At 36.7% G+C, this 13,860-nt stretch overlaps 2 protein-coding genes and 1 non-coding gene across 3 annotated transcripts; all 3 read right to left on the bottom strand.

The window, feature by feature from the left end:
- Positions 1 to 177: 177 nt before the first annotated feature.
- Positions 178 to 1,756, bottom strand: LOC130222851 (ladderlectin-like). Its single transcript, XM_056455423.1, has 6 exons — positions 1,689 to 1,756; positions 1,524 to 1,582; positions 1,179 to 1,270; positions 967 to 1,089; positions 741 to 846; positions 178 to 373 (listed from the first exon to the last, which is right to left on the bottom strand). The coding sequence occupies exons 2-6, from the start codon at positions 1,576 to 1,578 to the stop codon at positions 306 to 308; spliced, it is 444 nt and encodes a 147-aa protein (XP_056311398.1). The 5' UTR covers positions 1,579 to 1,582; positions 1,689 to 1,756; the 3' UTR covers positions 178 to 305.
- A 4,387-nt stretch (positions 1,757 to 6,143) lies between these two features.
- Positions 6,144 to 7,158, bottom strand: LOC130222850 (ladderlectin-like). Its single transcript, XM_056455422.1, has 5 exons — positions 7,051 to 7,158; positions 6,795 to 6,886; positions 6,581 to 6,703; positions 6,391 to 6,499; positions 6,144 to 6,311 (listed from the first exon to the last, which is right to left on the bottom strand). The coding sequence occupies exons 1-5, from the start codon at positions 7,109 to 7,111 to the stop codon at positions 6,244 to 6,246; spliced, it is 453 nt and encodes a 150-aa protein (XP_056311397.1). The 5' UTR covers positions 7,112 to 7,158; the 3' UTR covers positions 6,144 to 6,243.
- A 6,206-nt stretch (positions 7,159 to 13,364) lies between these two features.
- On the bottom strand, positions 13,365 to 13,505 carry LOC130224137 (U4 spliceosomal RNA). The gene has a single exon (XR_008837212.1). It is a non-coding gene; the product is annotated as a U4 spliceosomal RNA (small nuclear RNA).
- Positions 13,506 to 13,860: the final 355 nt, after the last annotated feature.

The following is a 13,860-nucleotide window of genomic DNA, read 5'->3' as shown; positions in this document are numbered from 1 at the left end:
AATATTTATAATAGTAATCAGAATAAACAAATGATATTGTATATCCATACATTCCTTATTAACTGCATTGAGTTATCAAAATAAAAGCACAGCTCGATCATGAACACTTCTCACCAGCCAACTTTGCTTAGAAGCCATCAAATCTTAACACTCATACAAAAATAAAATACCACAGCATACAGTTCGCTTTGGTTTTATTGGTTTAAAGTGGGATACAGAGAAGGTATTAGGATATTCAGTTGAAGTTATTCTCAACACTGTAAAGTGAGCAGTTCAGGCAACTGTAAGAGGATGACTGCATTCAATCACAGTTTTTTAGCACACAAATAGCCCATTGCTGTTGAACAGCCCAGATTGTTCCAGCAATGCTTTGCTGTAGGATTAAAAAAAAAAAAAAAAAAAAAAAAAAAAAAAAAAAAAAAAAAAAAAAAAAGATCAGCAGTGGAAATGCACATATACATACAACTTCAATCTTTTAACAAAATGAGGCCCCTCCTATTTCTTTATAAAGTTAAACCTCTAAAACACGGGTCACCAATCTCGGTCCTGGAGGGCCGGTGTCACTGCGGGGTTTAGCTCCATCTTGCCTCAACACACCTGGCTGGGTGTTTCAAGTATACCTAGTAAGACCTTGATTAGCTCATTCAGGTGTGTTTGATTAGGGTTGGGAGCCAAAATCTGCAGGACACCGGCCCTCCAAGAACAAGTTTGGTGACCCCTGCTCTAAAATGACCACTCACATGTCCAATTGATCTCCAAGCAGTTCTCGTTCCCCTTACTAGGCTCTCCTGAGCACCAGTTGGTATAACTAAACCTAGACCCATCAGTCCACAACCACTGTCCATCCTGAGTAGAGGAAAATCAGATTTATTAGAAGTTATTTAAAAAAATAAATAAAATTATTATTATTATTATTATTATTATTATTATTATTATTATTATTATTATTATTATTATTATGCCTACTTGTTCACCACCATGACCACCAATCCAGCAGCGTGTGGAAGCGGGCACCAAACTCAGCAGAAAAATATTGTCTGCTTTCTTATGCACCGAAGCGAGATTCGCACCAAGACTTTGACAGTTTTTCTGAAGGAGACACAGGTTGTTTGTTTATTTATACACTTCTAATTGTCAAAAGTTTTGCAAGAATTATAAAATGGCCTCTAACACATTACCTCTGCTGTGTTCCAGTTAACAGACGTGGAGAAAAACTTAAAGCATCGAGATCCAGAATTTTTCCATCCACAGGGGCATTTCTCATCTTGGCCTATACAGCATACAAATACGGCCATCGTGATAATCCCAGAAAAATTACTTAATTTAACTTGTCTGTCAAAGCTCTGATTGATTTAACTAAAAAGAAACTCAGTACAAAAGTACATTCTGTAAACCAAATAAGAGGCAAATAAAGATGCTTCAGGGCGAAAAACTTAAGTCAGCTTCACATTTTTTAATTCTTTTGAATAATTAGGTCTGGTAAATACACCAATTATGAGGGTTTTGACAAATTGATTGGTTACCTGCTGCATTCCCCATGCAGAACAAGAAAAGCAGCAGAAATCTTCCCAGCATCATGAACCTGAAAGTAACAAAGGTTCAGTGTCTGAATTAATGTTAAGAAGAAAACCCTTAGTATAAAAATTGTTCAACAGCTTGTGATTATTTATGAAAATAAACAAAATCACCTTGGTGTTCAGATTGTTGCCTTCAGTGTAATTCAGACCAGACAAAAACACTTGAGTACAAAAAAAAAAAGGGTGCTGAGGAACTCAAATACACTCACTGATCAATAATACAGGTGATTCAGATTGAACTAAGCCTCGACACAGGTGAAGGAAATTAGTGGCAGGAACTGAAACAAAGGGAAACTTCCGGTGTGTTCCAAACGAGATATAAATGGCCCTCTGAAGGGCACACATATTCATTGTACACATCGCTGTCAATTTTACATTGTCCTGTTTTTTTGGGAGTATGCTGTTGTATTTGCACTGTCTGTATTTTGCACTGTCGTTGTATTTGCACTGTCTGTATTTTGCACTGTCGTTGTATTTGCACTGTCTGTATTTTGCACTGTCGTTGTATTTGCACTGTCTGGAGCCAGCATCTAAGCTTTTCACTCATCACAGCACACGTGCTGCTGATGATGTGACAGTAATGAATGAGCACCTTGTTGAGTCCTACCGAAGTGCTCAAAACTGGACCCTTTGAAATGAAGGATTTTGAAGGGTAAAACTAATGGACACTTCAGACATCCATGATCCTTTGCACACTGAAGTTTTGTTTTATTTTAAATGTATATATTACATATATATAATAATGAAAATACAAATGGCAATGACTGCAGGTTCTGAAGCACATTGGTAATGAAGTGAACATTTGGATGTTGCATTATTTGTTCACGAAACGTGTATATAGTATTCATTTTCCCCACCACAGTTAAAATATTAAAGTATTTTTAGTATTGTTTTAAACTGACCTAAAAAAGCCCAATAAAATTTTATTAAGATATTCAGCGAAAGTTTAATTTCAGAATATCATTTTTGTAAAGATTGTATTGGTACAAATAAATGGAGTACAGATCAATGTAACTGAAGCAGAACGACTGCATTTGAGCTCAGTTTTTTACCAAACAAATATCCCATTGAGGTTAAACAGCCCTGATCGTTCCAGCAACGCTTTGCTGTAGGACAGAAAGAGAGAGAGAGAAAAGTTAAGTTACATTCTTTTGGACAATTGAGGCATTTCATGTTACTGGATAAACTTAAACAACAGTAAATAATTCCTGAAACAAATAAATAAATAAATATTGCACTCTCACAGGTCAGTTATCTGCAAGTAGTTCTCAGTACCCTTGTTAGTCTGCTTCATACACACATTTAGAGCATTACATTAAAGTCTTGACAAACAAATAAATCTTATGCCTACCTGTTCATCATCATGACCACCCATCCAGCAACGTGTGGAAACAGTCACCAGACTCAGCAGAAATTAATACAAACAGGTCTGGAGGAAAATCAACCTGAGGGTTCTTTGAGGGATGTTATAAGCCATGTAGAGTAGACAATGTTCATTAAGGGGTCAGACAGTATATTTCAGGGATCTGAGTTCAGTAGAATGAAAATAAAAATTCATATAACATCTGATTTATTATTCAAACTTTTTTTTAATTATGATTAGAATCTGACATTCGGTAATTGAAGATACTTTAATTCAGAGGTGGCAAACTCGGTTCCTGAAGGGCCGCAGCCCCGAACAGCTTAGTTCCAACCCTGCATCTAAATTGACTTACTTTTGGGTTTTATGCATTTACAAGTCTTTTTTTACAAGAAAAGATTTTAGAACACACATAGACCCAGTTTCACAGACAAGGATTAGGGCTAGTCTAGACTAAACTTGAGTTGTCTTTACTGAAAATAACTTGCAGTGAAATATCTTAAAATACACTGGTGATTGTTTTGGCCCAAGATGCACAAGCAATGTGTTTTTGTAAGTTATTTTTATGAAAGCTGCTTAAAAACATTACTTTCACTAAGGCTTACCCCTGGCTTAAGCTATGCCTATGCCTTATTTTTTTTAGGGAGCAAGAATAAATTCATTAATTAGGAGGACTTAAACCCATCCTAATAGAGCTTTGGTGCTGGCCTATTGCTTTTCTCCGAAAAAAAAAAAAACTACCTCAAGAGGTTCCAAATCTTTAGGAGTTTCAGTTTTGTTAAACACGACACATTTCAGAAAGCTGAAAACCTGTAATCCGTTTCATGTAAAAAAATAAATAAATAGAAAGAAATAATAATAATGTTTGTATAGCAATGGTATTATGACATCACCAAGGCTGGAATTTACACAAGTTGTGCACACCTGACAAACATTAAAACACCATGTCAGTGCCACGCGAGCCCTTGATTTACCTGAATTGCAGTTTTAACTTAAGAGCATCAAGTAGTCATCTGCTAGTATATATTAAGGGCACAAAAACTTGGCTTACATTATAGATCAGCAATTAAGTGGTCATGTCATATGAATTATTTTTATTTATTAATTTTTTAAACTGAAACAGAGGTTCTTCATCTGCAAATTGATCATGAGCATGGAAATGTAGACAGTTTTTTTCCAGTTCCTTCTTGGAAAACAGGACAGCAGTGTGTGGTCTTTTGAATAGTTCCATTTAGCAGTCCTCTCCTTCCTGGGGTAAGTGTTTTTCCCCTCTTTACAATAATGGATAATGCATTACAAGAATTGCAAGATTTGGTAGTTCAGTTGACAGTGCGCGGCTGCAGCGAGAGGGGTCTGGCTGCAGACTCGGTGCAGTGCAATCTGAGCTGCATCCAATGCTTTTTAAAGAGCTCACCTAACCCTCATAGTGACATCACTCGTTCCATTTGAGTGCATAATGCCTGACATTGTGTCGCTGAGTGATGCAATCTCAGCTTGCATCATAAAGAGTGCATCCAGATACTATTGGCTGCAGCAGGCTCAGGCACCTGTTGGATTGCTTGGCCCTGATGCTGAACACTTCTACGGTTCCAGCGGTTACACCTCCACCATGTGGTGTTACACATTTGTTTTCATGCCATGAGATCAACAGTGCCCAAAACTTAAATGGCACAAATCAGGTTTGGTCATCGATGAATGGGTTGAGGAGGCACAGACATGCATGAAGTTGCATTTTATAATCGATAGCAGATAAAGCTTTTTAAATTGATCATTTGTAAGGAGAGGCCAGAGAAGAGATCAGATACCGTTCTGATCTAGAACGCAGGGATCCTGACAAAATCAAAAGGCATTGCGTGATGTCTATAGTTGCTTTCAGTCGTATGTTGCCTTGCATGAAGCCTTTTCTAGAAAAGCAACTTGAGGGTGAGACTTTATGCAGTATTCACACTAGATGTGGAACGCGCATCAAATCGGGAGTAATTTAAATGTTAAGTCAATGCAAATGCACGAATAGACATCCTGCGGCACGATACGCGTGACACAAATGATGTGAATTGCACGGTGTGAATGGAGGATTTTGCACGTTGGAAGTGCTTAAAGCTGCAGTCAACACTTGACTTTTCTTCCCATAGACTTCCATTCATACGCACGTGAATGCATCAGACCGGAAACACAAGGTCATGCGTCAAGTTTCGCATGTTGCTGCGGTGCAAAGTTCAAGCTTGGTGAACTCTGACCTTATTTAATCCCGCCCCTTTTCGCAGCACCATACAACAGAATTTCGCACAGACAAAGCCTAGTGTGACCATAGCTTAACACGCGAAATGCTGGAGTTTAAAAAAAAAGAAATATCTATACTTCGGCGAACATTCGTGCTGCATTAACCAATCAGGAGCTTGCTCTTGTGGGGGTGTGATTGTGACATACTGCCTGTTGTTGGTGTCCCGGGACAGGTCTTCCAGCCGATGCAGACAACAGTTCATCAAACTGGGCTCATCTCAGTCAGAAGCACTTCTGAAAGCCTCCATTATCCAGATTAAGTATCTGGAGGAGTTTGAGCTCACAGAGCTGGACGCACCTCTGAAAGGATCTAGTGGACTGAGACACGGCCCTAAACGGATCGACGCTGTTTTTCAGCCTTCATTTATATATATATATATATATATATATATATATATATAAAAAAAAAAAAAAAACAAACACTTATTTTCTCAATCCATTTTAGCCATTTAGCAACAAAGCTACAGTCACTAGGCAGACAGAAGCTGTGCCCATGATGCGAATCCACATCTGTTCTGAAGTGAATTTCAGGCACAAATGAAGAGAGTAAACTCAAGGGTTCATGTTTCTATTTACACGCGTATAGTGCGATTAATCTGCGCCTGGTGTGAACACAGCATTAGACTTCTCTCCTACACTTATTAGAAAGGTTTAAAGAAAAAATAAATAAATAAAATACAGATAGCATTTCAAATAGCACAATATGAACACTTTAATCTGTATCTCCAGCAACACCTGGTGCAAAACATATCTTAAAAGTCTAAAGCCATTGTGTCACTTTCTCCCATATTACATCCACAATGCAGGGTTCCTCAAACAGATTTTCATCTGTGTGACACCGGACTACCAGCACCTTGGATTACACGTAATAGTATTCTGATAACCACACCCTAAAAATTAACCATGTTTTACACACATACACCACAAGAGATGATTACAACAATTTAATTTATTGAAGCAGTTCAGAGCTGATGAGAATAGAATCTGAATTTAGCCCAATCATGACTGCACACCACAGGTATCAAATCACAGTTTTCTGGCACAAATATAGCCTTGTGCACTTGAACAAGGTGTATTATTCCAGCAGTGGTTCGCTGAGGAAGGGGAAAAGACAATTTTATAGATTAAAAAGAAATAATAATAATAATAATAATAATAATAAAGCCCTCTTACCTGTCCAGTTGATCTCCAAGCAGTGCTCTGTATTCTTGTTGTTAGGCTCTCCTGAACACCAGTTGGTATAACCAAATGGAGATCCATCAGACCAAAACCAATTTTCTGCCTAATGAGAGATCACCTCATGTGGATTAGTACTCATTCTCAGACCAGTAACCCTACCAAGCATGCCAAAGTGAAGCCTTACATCTTCAGCATCATAGCCCCCAATCCAGCAACGTGTGGAATCACCAGCCAGACTCAGCAGGAAGTCATTTTCCACTTTGTTATGCACAGAAGCAAGATTCGCACCAAGACTTTGACAGTTTTTCTGAAGAGACAGGTTTATAAATAGTCAATTAAATGTTCGTATTAGCCAAGATCATGAAGGGCTTTAAAATTAAATGTCTCACACACATTACCTCTGCTGTGACCCAACTAACAGATGTGGAGAAAAACTTAAAGCATCGAGATCCAGAGTTTCTCCACCCACAGGGGCATTTCTCATCCAAGTCTAAACAGTATATAAAACACAGGGTTATGATATTCCCAGCAACATTAGTAATATTTGACACTTAAAAAGAAATCATGATCAAGTCTGGTAAACATGCGTAATCCTCATTCTCGAACCCAAAAAGTAAAACTTTTAAAGAAAAAGTTGACAAGTTCACTGGTTACCTGCAGCATTCCCCATGGAGAAAATGAAAAGCAGCAGAAGACTACTCAGAATCACCATCATGAACCTGAGAATTAATAAACAGGAAAATTCAGTGTTTGAACTAAAGTAAAGGGAAAAATTCAGAATATTAGAGTTGTTCAGTAGCTCATGATGCCTAAATCATCTCAGTGTTAAGCTTATTTAATGAAATTTCAGAAGAGTTTGTGAAGTTGCTCAATCAGCCCTGCTGTCATAAAGTGAGTACACAGACAAACAAACAAAATAACAAAAGCAAAAACATTAAACATCTAATAAAGTAAACATTCACGAATCCAAACACAGAGACAGCAAATAACAACAGAAACCTGAAGAAAACCAAACCAGCTAAAAACTACAGGGTGTTGAGGAACTCAAATACACTCACTGATGAACTAATACAGGTGATATAGATTGAACTAACCTTCGACACAGGTGAAGGAAATTGGTGGCAGGAACTGGAACAGGGGGGGGGGGGGGTGCAGAAAAACACTAAAACAAGTCCCAAACTGTGACATCTGCTTTTATACTTGCCTTGATAAGTAAACCCTGATGATACAGAATTTCAAATAAATCAACACAATTCATAAATGGGAGAATGTGGATAAGACATGTAAATAAAGACATATCTGAATAAAAACTAAATATCTAGATACATATTTAAGCTCTCATAAAATTATGGTGGACCAAAAGTGACACTTGAAATTAAAATGAAAAATACTGACCAATTTAATAATTCAAACATGTTAAACACATTAAAATGTGTAAAAAAAAATCACTGTTTTAAAATGTAAAAAAAAGAATAAAAGCATTTCAGCAAATGCTATTTTAAAATCTTTATTTAATATGTTTGATGTTTTGATTAATCAGTGGATTAAAAACTACAGTGGCTGAGAGATCTTAACATGCTCAATTTAAGTAAACACGTGCAATTACAAAAAACACCAGTAAATTATAAAAAGATTTATCCATGTAACAGCACACATGCTGCAAATCCTCACAATGCACATGAAAAATTCACTGCATTTTCCCACAACAGAAACAAATTAATAAAACGTGCTGCATTTTCTCACAACACAAAAAGAACAGAACACAACGGAAACGTTTCAAGGGGACCCAAAAATGTGACCGACGCCACTGTGCCATGACTATTCCTCAGTAAAGTTGTAGATGATCTTTGAAAGGTGAGTTTTTTGTTTGTTTATTTTAATATCCAGTTCCTGTGTATTTAGTATTTATTAGCCTAAATAACCATAACCTAAATTGCCGGGTCCGTCACATTTTAGGGTCTCCTTGAAATATTTGCATTGTGTTGTGAGAAAATGCAACAAGTTTTTGTAATATGTCTGCACTGTGAGAAAATGCAACACGTTTTTTGCATTGTGTGAAAATACAGCATGTTTAAAAATGTGTTTACGTTGGGACAATTTGCGGTACATGCGCTGTCAAACTGATGAAGATCTTTTCTTAATTTGATGGTGTTTTTGTAATTGCACGTTTTCTTAAATTGCAGCATGTTACGCTCTTTTGGTCATCGTAATAAACAATTTTGAACAGTTTTAACCATTTTTAAATTAATCTGTTTATTAAATATCATTTAAGAAATCAAATTGCGTATTTGTTCATGTAAAAGGGTGATTTAATATTAAAATGTACTCGATTAGGGATCAGAGCTCTAAAATACCTTAGGTATAAAAGTTGTTTAAACATAGATTTTTTTTAGAAACTCATTGCTTTAATATATATATATATATATATATATATATATATATATATATATATATATATATATATATATATATATATATATATATATATATATATATATTTTTTTTTTTTTAATATATATTTATATATATTTAATATTTTAATATTTAATATATTATATATATATAAACCACAGACACACAAAGAACATTTCTCACCAGCCACCACTGCTTAGAATCCAACAAATCTTAATACAACACACATTTACCACAGCATATACAATTAAGTTAGCTTTTATTGATTGGAGGTGTGACGAAGAGAATGTATTAGGATTCAAGTGAAGTCATACATATACAACAACATTGTAAAGACACTGGAAAAGTGAGCAGTACTGGAAAACTGTAACAGGATGACTGCATTCAATCACAGTTTTTTAGCACACAAATAGCCCATCGAGTTCGAACAGCCTTGATTGTTCCAGCAACGCTTTGATGTTGGGAAGAAAGAAAAAGAAACTTAGATCAGCGGTGATCATGCATGTTTGTACATGTATAATATCAACTTTAATCCTTTGACAAGATGAAGCATTTCAAGTTACTGTGTGAAGTTAGACCACTAAAATGACCAAACACTCTCACTCACATGTCCAACTGATCTCCAAGCAGTTCTCGTTCCCCTTACTAGGCTCTCCTGAGCACCAGTTGGTATAACTAAACCCAGATCCATCAGTCCACAACCACTGTCCATCCTGAGTAGAGGAAAATCAGATTTATTAGAAGTTATTTATATATACACTGTAAAAAATGTCTGTGATTTTAACAGTAAAAATATGTACAATCTACAGTGAAAACCTGTTAAATGACTAACAGCTCATTTCAGTGCAAAATACGGAAAATAACTGTAACAGATCTAACCTTTGTTTTCGAGAAACTAATCAGAGTGTCTGAAATCTCACCACACACCCTCATTCACTAGTCCCTAAATTAGTCAATTAGTTTAGTCCACTAGACAGAGTGAATGACCACAAATAAGTGAATTGATGAACACCTGCAGCACACAACCAGTAATAAAACTACAGACACCGCCACATACCAAACCAACTTAATTAAAACAGGATTAAACAACTCCATTAAATAACAGCATTAGCAGCTTCACTGATTACAATTTGACTTCAATTCTCTCATATCTGCAAGAATATTTAATAATTAACAGAGGTTTATATTTTTATTGAAAATGTTTGATTTGACCTCACTATCATGGAGATCAGAGGCTGCATTAGTTGAGCTCTTAAACATTTAAACTTCTGAAAAATGTTTCTCTGGCTGTTATAACTGAGTTTGTGAAACTCATCAGTTACAGCAACACAAGAGATGAAAACTTTTAAGTACTTATTACAGAATTGATTTTAATAAGTCACAACAAAATGTTGGAATTAATTGTAATTAATTTATGTGATGTAGTACAGCAGTACAGCTTCCAGAAGGGTCAACAAACCATTATAATGAAATTAATCATTAGAGTTTCATTCAGAAAACCTAGAGCGCTTTAGCAACTCAACCATGGTTGCTGAAAAAAAACCTGCTTAATTCATTCATGCTGCCATGCATGCTGGGTGCCAGCATAGCACAAAAAAACTCCCAGCATGCATTGCAGCATGAATAAATTATGCAGCGTTATGCTCTTAACATTTCTTTCTTTAATTTATTTTGTTTTTGGGGTGTAATGTTTCAATATTTGGGGTGTAAATAAATATTTTTTATTTTTTGTTAGTCACCATTATTGATATTCAAAGACTAATTGTTGACATCTGTGTTTTCAAGTTCTGCCATAGTTCAAATGTTCTCATAATGGCTGGTGTATTTAGACCTGTTAATCTGTCATTGATTGCTGAAGCTCCAGTGGTTTCAGTTATGTATTGTATTCAATTCTCACACTTAAGATGATATTCAACAAAAATGCACAGGTAACTTTGATAAGATAGTTAATCTCATCACACTCAATTTTATGTTTGTTTAAGCTTTTCATGTTATGCAATTAGCGTGATTATCACAATTAATTATTGCAACCAAAGTAAAACCTATTTTGAATCAAGAAGTTGAAGATCCTGACTAAAACAGACTCTGTCTTCCATCATGGTGACTTCAAATGAACGACAGAAATTTCATTAAGAGCTTTTGTTCATGTGACAGAAACAGTCAAAGGTCAGTAATAAGTGAAGCTCCTGATGTTTGTGGAGTTGTTTAATGATCTCTGCTGAGATCTTGAGAAATAAAAGTTTTATTGTGTAATTATTTTTATTAATTATTATTTTTATTTAGAGTTTTATCCTCAGTTGATTTCATCTTTGATTTTGGCTGTAATTTGTGTTATTTGGTCTTGTTTTTCTTTCCTTCAGTGATTCTGCTTGTTAACACTTGTTCATCAATAATTATTAATCCTCCTTTAATTAGACACGTATTTATCTCATTAACATCACTGTCTGAGTGTTCAACCCTCTGTAGTGAGGACACTAGTGAGGATTTTGCTCTGCGATTTTAGGGGTTAAATTTGTTCGATGAAAAATACAGACTGTGGAATGTATTTTTAACAGAAAAATTCTGTAGATTGAATTTACGACTGTAAAATGTTAAAAACAGTAGATTACTGGCAACCACAGCTGCCAGTATTTTTTTGTAAAATCAGGAAAAACAACAGCAAAATACTGTAAAACATTTTTGTGTCACCATTGTGGAGGATAGTAGCATCTGTGTGCAAGTCCAAGATGAACTCGCTGAATCTGATGTTATGCTGCATCTTTTGTTTAAAGGTAACTGTAGTTACTAATGCAGTGAAAGTCTGTTTGTTAATTACAGTCACACATGAACACAATAATGCATTAAATGACTTTATTTAAAAAGTTTTGTAGTGAACTGATGTACGATGGTTCTCAATATGCTCAGATATATTACTTAGACATTTAAAATGTTGATTTTAATGCCAGTAAATGCCAATTAAAACGTAGTTGCTTTCTGCGAATATAAATAATCAACTCAAAGGTTTGTAAATGATCATTGCATCAGTTAATGAATACAATTTACTCTTGTTAAAAATACAACATGTTTCTGTAAAAACAATTTTACAGAAAAATTCTGTATTTTTTACAAAAAAGTTCTGGAAACCATAGCTGCCAGTATTTTTCCGGAAATTTTACAGAATTTTTTTTACAGTGTAACTTACTTGCACCCTCTTTGTGCTTCGAAGCATGTTATGCCAAAATTGAGTGTCATCTTCACGAAAATAGTTGCAAAAACATACACGTACACATATGTGCCACAGTCCAGCCTCCATCAGTAAAGTGGCGAGGTGGCCGGGTGGTTAAGGCGATGGACTGCTAATCCATTGTGCTCTGCACGCGTGGGTTAGAATCCCATCCTCATCGCTCAAATGCTCTGGCATTTGAGAGATCCCGGTAATTCAGTGGAAGGTGTTTCTCATGCCCTCTTAGCGTTTTGAAGGATGTTGCTGCAAAATTTAATGTCATCTGTATCAAAACTAGCTGCAAATACGTACATATATGCCAAAGTCCAGCCCCCATCAGGAAAGTGGCTACATGCATGACAAGGTGGCCGAGTGATTAAGGTGATGGACTGCTAATCCATTGTGCTCTGCATGCATGGGTTTGAATCCCATCCTCGTCGTTCATTTAAGGAAGCCCGGTGCTTCCGGGGAAGTTATCTTACTTGCACCATCTTTGTGCTTCGAAGCATGTTATGCCAATATTGAGTGTCATCTTCACGAAAATAGTTGCAAAAACATACATATACACATATGTGCCACAGTCCAGCCTCCATCAGGAAAGCGAGAATATATGTGACAAGGTGGCCGAGTGATTAAGGTGATGGACTGCTAATCCATTGTGCTCTGCATGCATGGGTTTGAATCCCATCCTCGTCGTTCATTTAAGGAAGCCCGGTGCTTCCGGGGAAGTTATCTTACTTGCACCCTCTTTGTGCTTCGAAGCATGTTATGCCAAAATTGAGTGTCATCTTCACGAAAATAGTTGCATACATATACACATATGTGCCACAGTCCAGCCTCCATCAGGAAAGCGAGAACATATGTGACAAGGTGGCCGAGTGGTTAAGGCGATGGACTGCTAATTGATTCTGCTGATGAGGTGGCCGAGTAGTTAAGGTGATGCACTTCTAATCCATTTTGCACTGCATGTGTGGGTTTGAATCCCATCCTCGTCGCTCATTTGCTCTGGTGTTTGAGAGAGCCCGGTGCTTCCGTGGAAGGTGTTTTACTCGCACCCTCCTAGCGTTTTGAAGGATGTTATGGTAAAAGTTAATCCAGCCTCCGGCAGGGATGGACGGCAAATCCACTGTGCTCCGCCTGTGTGGGTTCAAATCCCATTCTCGTCGTTCAATTGCTTTTGCATTTCAGAGAGCCTGGTGCTTCCATGGAAGGTTTCTTACACGCACTCTGCTTGCATTCTAAAGAATGTTATGGTACAGGTTAATCCAGCCTGCTGCATGTTTAGGAGCTCAACGAAAGTTGCAACATGTTAATGAAACAGAAGCACAGCTATCCTTTTCAACAGAACATTAAGCCTACTAAAAGGCTGACAAAAATTGCCAGAGCTGACTGTATTTCAAGTCATCTCAGCGAGGTATTGGGTAAAGTTTTCAACCAGCAATGATCACGCCTCGGATAGACCTCATAGGCTACGATATTGCCTCTGCGAAAGAATAGCTGTAACAGCTATGAACTCTTCTGTGTACCAATCTGGACATGCAACGACAAGGTGGCATCAAACTTTAAACTGCCAGCAATCAGCCCTCTGGCACTAATGAGTGCATGCTGTGTCAGCAGAACAGGGTATTGATTTGTCCAAAAATAATTACTTATACATTGTTTCATTTTTGCTTAAAAGAAAAGTATACACTACTTATGTGAATCTGGGAGAAGAGAATTGTGGGTAATCTGGTAAAGGGGGCGGAGTCACAACGCTGAACGGCAGAGAAAAGGGATGAGATTGGGATGTATTTATTGGGCTGTACAGGGATTGGGGTAAGGTAATGAAGAATGCAAGGGCACTGAAACCA

This window comes from Danio aesculapii, chromosome 4, assembly GCF_903798145.1.
Source record: "Danio aesculapii chromosome 4, fDanAes4.1, whole genome shotgun sequence".
Lineage (NCBI taxonomy): Eukaryota > Metazoa > Chordata > Actinopteri > Cypriniformes > Danionidae > Danio > Danio aesculapii.
Note: the sequence above shows the minus strand (reverse complement) of the source record. Positions and strands in the feature narration are given on the sequence as shown.